This window comes from Nanorana parkeri, unplaced genomic scaffold (genome assembly GCF_000935625.1).
Source record: "Nanorana parkeri isolate BGI_ZX_2015 unplaced genomic scaffold, ASM93562v1 scaffold1009, whole genome shotgun sequence".
Lineage (NCBI taxonomy): Eukaryota > Metazoa > Chordata > Amphibia > Anura > Dicroglossidae > Nanorana > Nanorana parkeri.
Genome location: NW_017307277.1, coordinates 635,346 through 640,791, shown reverse-complemented (window position 1 = coordinate 640,791; position 5,446 = coordinate 635,346). Strand labels below are relative to the sequence as shown.

At 49.1% G+C, this 5,446-nt stretch overlaps 1 protein-coding gene across 1 annotated transcript; it reads right to left on the bottom strand.

The window, feature by feature from the left end:
• Window positions 1–3,927: 3,927 nt before the first annotated feature.
• Window positions 3,928–5,232, bottom strand: LOC108795810 (tigger transposable element-derived protein 1-like). The gene has a single exon (XM_018567116.1). The coding sequence runs from the start codon at window positions 5,230–5,232 to the stop codon at window positions 3,928–3,930; it is 1,305 nt and encodes a 434-aa protein (XP_018422618.1).
• Window positions 5,233–5,446: the final 214 nt, after the last annotated feature.

The following is a 5,446-nucleotide window of genomic DNA, read 5'->3' as shown; positions in this document are numbered from 1 at the left end:
ATGATGAGGAGAGCGCTAAGGGAGGATGAGGAGAGGGCTAAGGGAAGATGAGGAGAGGGCTAAGGGATGATGAGGAGAGCGCTAAGGGAGGATGAGGAGAGGGCTAAGGGAAGATGAGGAGAGGGCTAAGGGATGATGAGGAGAGCGCTAAGGGAGGATGAGGAGAGGGCTAAGGGAGGATGAGGAGAGGGCAAAGGGAGGATGAGGAGAGGGCAAATATGGAAGCCGTTTTACTCGCGGAAGGATTGTTAATTCTGTAAATCCGGCGCTCTGATCCGGACATTCCGCCCGGCAGCTCGGCCAAATGCTCAATCCCGGACATGCCCCCAACCTGCTGATTGGACAGCTAAGGAGCAGCAGTACTCTGAACAGCCAGCACATATGAACAGCGGGAGAGTTGGATTGGCCCCCAGTGCTGCCCCTCCATCTCTCAGTGTAACTGCTGTGCAGGGGGTGAGGGGAGACTGACACAAAGATGACTCCACATTCAACTGCAATGAATGATGTCAAATCCGTGTGTTTTGGGTATAAAATTCCGCCTCGTCTATATATTTCATACTTCCTCCTGTCCCTGCGCTGCACTGCGCTGATTGAAGCGGTCTGTGTTGATTTTATGACTTCCCAGCATGCCACAGTGCAGTGCTCAGGTACCGGAAGGCAGCGGGGAGAGCCGCAGGGAGCAATATTAAGCAGCTGATGTAGTGAAGGACAGAGCAGAGGTCAGTGTAATTATGATCCGGGATTACCTGAGAGTGGTGCGCACACACATACGATTCCTGGAGTTCATCTATGGACAAAGAATTCTGCTGATTTTCATGCTTTTGTAGAAACGCATGTGAATGTCACCAGAGTCCTAGAATGTCGTCAGTGAGGGTTACAGCTTTATAAAGTGTGTGTCTGCCATACTGGTCATACTGGTCATGCTGGCCATACTGGTCATACTGGTCATGCTTCGTACATCCTTCTACTTCGCTGCTCGTTTACCAGACAGGGGCTGTGTGACCGTACACTCTCTGCAGTCCCTATTGATATGAAACGCCCACAATGCGCTGGGTAGCCAGGGGCCATGTGACCTTTGCCTCGCATTGTAGGTTACATGAGGGCAATGGAGCAAGAAAGGGGAGCTGATCATGTAATGAGGTCATGCGTACATGTACACTGTTGTTTCACGTGACCGGTACACGTCTGAGAGAAGACAGAACAGAATCCTATGAGGCGGCCCCGTGTGCCTGCGCAGCTGAGCGTCGGGCTGTGTTCCTGGAGGCACCTGCGACGTGACGAATGCGGCTCATTGAAGCGTTGCGCTGGATGTCAGGAGATGTTAATCTTCTCTGCCAGCCCCCAGATTTCCCTGACTGGCTCCTGAATGTCGTGTTATTTCCTACGTCCCCCGACTTACCCGTCCCCGGCTCTGCTGGGCGTCACGCTCCGGCGTCACGCTGGCTTCTTGCTCTGAGCACATTTGGGGACGTTGTCACTTCTCTAGAAAGACATAAAAGCTGAAGAGGCTGATTGGGCAGTTTATTGGAGATTCGTGGACTCCGGAGGGTTCCCCATGTGCGGCTGTGTGCGGCGTATGCTCAGATGTAGAATATCCGAGTCCCGAGGGTTCCCCATGTGCAGCTGTGTGTCGGCGTATGCTCAGATGTAGAATATCCGAGTCCGGAGGGTTCCCCATGTGCGGCTGTGTGTCGGCGTATGCTCAGATGTAGAATATCCGAGTCCGGAGGGTACCCCATGTGCGGCTGTGTGTTGGCGTATGCTCAGATGTAGAATATCCGAGTCCGGAGGGTTCCCCATGTGCGGCTTTGTGCCGGCGTATGCTCAGATGTAGAATATCCGAGTCCGGAGGGCTCCCCATGTGCAGCTGTGTGTTGGCGTATGCTCAGATGTAGAATATCCGAGTCTGGAGGGTTCCCCATGTGCAGCTGTGTGTTGGCGTATGCTCAGATGTAGAATATCCGAGTCTGGAGGGTTCCCCATGTGCGGCTGTGTGTCGGCGTATGCTCAGATGTAGAATATCCGAGTCCGGAGGGTTCCCCATGTGCAGCTGTGTGTTGGCGTATGCTCAGATGTAGAATATCCGAGAACGTTCCGTGATTACAGAGGACGAGGGGAACGTCAACCACGAAACGCGGTGTGACCAAAATATCTCCAATAGAAGAAAAAGAAGCTGAAATATCGTCTCGTTCTTCATTCACCTCTCTGTGTGTTATAACGTGATAGATAACACAACGCATGGCCGTGCCTCATATATGTGCGTTCCCCTTCATTGTGAATGGCCTTCCAACACACACATAGAGTAGAGATATCACACCCCTCTGCTGTAGTGCAGCACAGTGCATGGTCCAGACCGCTCTGCGTTCTGGCGAGCTGCGTTGCCAAGTAAAGTGCATAGAAATACAGAAGAGCGAGGACACGAAAAGGCCGCGTGGTCCATCCACACAATTTGTTTATTTTATTTGTATTTCCTCCAAATCGTGATTGCGCCCATTATATATTTCTTACATCTTCCCAATCACACAGCGCGAGCTAACAATAAATGTCACCATGCGTCCTGCAGTTCAAATCCCTTTGCATCGGTTTGGGGATTTAAGGGTTAAACATTCTTCTTGTTTCCGTTTCTTTGAAATGTTAGGAGGGGTCGTGGGGAGGGGCCGTGAGGGGGGGGAGGGGTCTCGTCCATTGAGAGGGGGGCTGGTCCATTGTATGTTAATGAAGCTCATCAGATGCACAGAATCCTCACGTTTTCAGTCCCGGGACTTTCCATTGGGGCAGATCACTGTGACTGGGCTCAGAAAAACCCGGAATCGGCCATCTTGCCTCCTGACACAAAACATCTAAAAAGGTCAGAATTTGTTGTAAAAGTCATTTTTCAGTATGCTGAGTGTACAGGAACATATGGGGGGAGGGGGGAGGGGGGGTATCCTCAATTTGAGTGCAAAAGTGAAAATGCACTTTAAATTCACTTCCTGCTGCCGCCTGACTCCACCTCTGCCGGAAGTCCGTTCCGACCACCAACTACTCCTTCTGTGAGATAACAAGTTCTTCTTGAAGGGTTTTTAAAGTACAGCAATACCTTGGTTTAAGAGCATAATTCGTTCCGGAAGCATGCTTGTATATCAAAGCGAATTTCCCCCCGTAGGAAATAACGGAAATTCAGATGATTCGTTCCACAACCCAAAAATATTCATATAAAATGATTACAATACTGTAATATAATACTGTACAAAATATAAAGAAAAATAAACCAATTACCGGTAGACATGCGCACTGCCAAAAAATTTGTTTAGTTTTGTTTCGTTTTAAATTGGGATTTGTGTTATTTCGTTTTTCAGGATTCGGGTGTGAAAGCCAATACAGGAGACAGGAGGGGCCGGTGTGAGGGGGACAGGAGAGAGGAGGGGCCGGTGTGAGGGGTACAGGAGAGAGGAGGGGCCGGTGTGAGGGGGACGAGAGAGAGGAGGATTATTGTGCAGGGCGACTTTCACTATCAATAACGGAATCACTGCGATCTCTCGGCTCAATGGAATCTTCCGTCATTCCGTGAAACCTTCACAAGGAATCTATCCAATCACACTGGCTTTTGCCTCTTTTGAGGATTTCGCGGAAATGTGACATTGCGTTGTCGTTAAACAGATTCATCGCTCGCACTGCTACAGCCTTATTCGGGTGGTGCTTTTCTACACAATTTTGCACTGTTTCCCACATTTCACACATCTCCCTAATCTTATTTGAAGTGAGGGATTCCTGCGCCTTATTCTCATCCTCCTCTGCAGACGAGATCTCCTCCATATCCTCTTGCTGTTGCTCGCAATGCAGATGCATCAGTCCGTCAGTGGTCAGCTCCTGGCCATGTTCCCCCACCAGCTCTTGAATGTCGTCCTCATTCACCTCCAGTCCCATGGTCTTCCCCAAGGACACAATTTAATCGACAACTGGCGACTCCTGTTCATAAGCAGGCCCCTCTAGTCCATGTCCAAAAACGCAATCAGGCCACAGCTTTCTCCAAGCAGAATTCAGGGTTCTCTTGGTGACCCCATCCCAGGCTTTATCGATGATCTTGAGGCAGTTCACGATATGAAAATGATTTTTCCAAAACTCTCGAAGGGTAAGGTTTGTTCCTTCGGTCACCTCAAAGCATCGCTGAAATAGTGCTTTGGTGTAAAGCTTTTTAAAGTTGGAAATGACTTGTTGATCCATTGGCTGGAGGATTGGAGTGGTGTTGGGAGGAAGGAACTTAACCCTAATGAACTCGAATTCTTCCAGTAAGTCGTCCTCAAGGCCTGGAGGATGAGCAGGAGCATTATCCATAATCAGCAATGCTTTGAGTGGCAGATTCTTTTCTAAAAGGTATTTCTTCACTGCAGGACCGAAGACCTCGTTGATCCACTCAACGAACAAGATGCGAGTGACCCAAGCCTTGCTGTTGGACCTCCACATAACATTTAACTGGCTCTTCTGCACCTTACATTTCTTGAAGGCTCGTGGATTCTCGGAGCGATACACCAGCAGGGGCTTGACTTTGAATTCCCCACTTGCATTAGCACAAAACAAGAGGGTAAGACGGTGTTTCATGGGCTTGTGACCGGGCATTGCATTCTCTTCTTCTGTAATGTAGGTCCTCTTTGGCATCTTCTTCCATAAAAGCCCCGTCTCATCGCAGTTAAAAACTTGCTCCGCCAGGTAACCCTCGGAAACCATGAGCTTCTGGAACTCGGTAGTGATCGCCTCAGCTGCCTTAGTGTCTGAACTCGCAGCCTCTCCGTGCCTCACAACACTATGGATGCCACTTCTCCTCTTAAAATTATCAAACCATCCCCTGCTTGCCTTGAAGAGTTCTTCATTTTCTGTAGACGTCCCTGGCAGTTTACTTATGAGGTCGGTATGCAAGGCCTTTGCCTTCTCGCAGATAATGTTCTCACTCACAGTATCACCTGCTAGTTGCTTCTCATTTATCCAAACCAGAAGCAACTTTTCTACATCTTCCAGAACAGGTGGCCGTTGCTTTGATATTCTTGTGACTCCTTTTGCTGCATCTACCCCCCTTATTTCTTCTTTCTTCTTTAATATTGTGCAAATGGTCGACGTAGACTTCTTATACAATCTTGCAATTCCGGTCACTCGCATAACTCGTTCGTACTTCTCAATCATTTCCTTCTTTACTGCCACCGTCATCATCTCCTTCTTCTTAGCGCCTTTCTTTTCAGCTTTTTTGGGCTTTGGGGCCATTGTACAGTATATACAGTCGCACGGACAGATGACCGAGATGATCACCCGCAATCCCTGTGATCGGCGTCACGCCCGGCGTCGCGTCCTGCTCGTATCGCAAGACAATCGCTCGTATAGCGAGGCAAACTTTTTCAGAAATGTTTGCTCGTCTTGCGGAACACTCGCAAACCAAGTTACTCGTAAACCGAGGTATTACTGTATTGATATGTTTCCC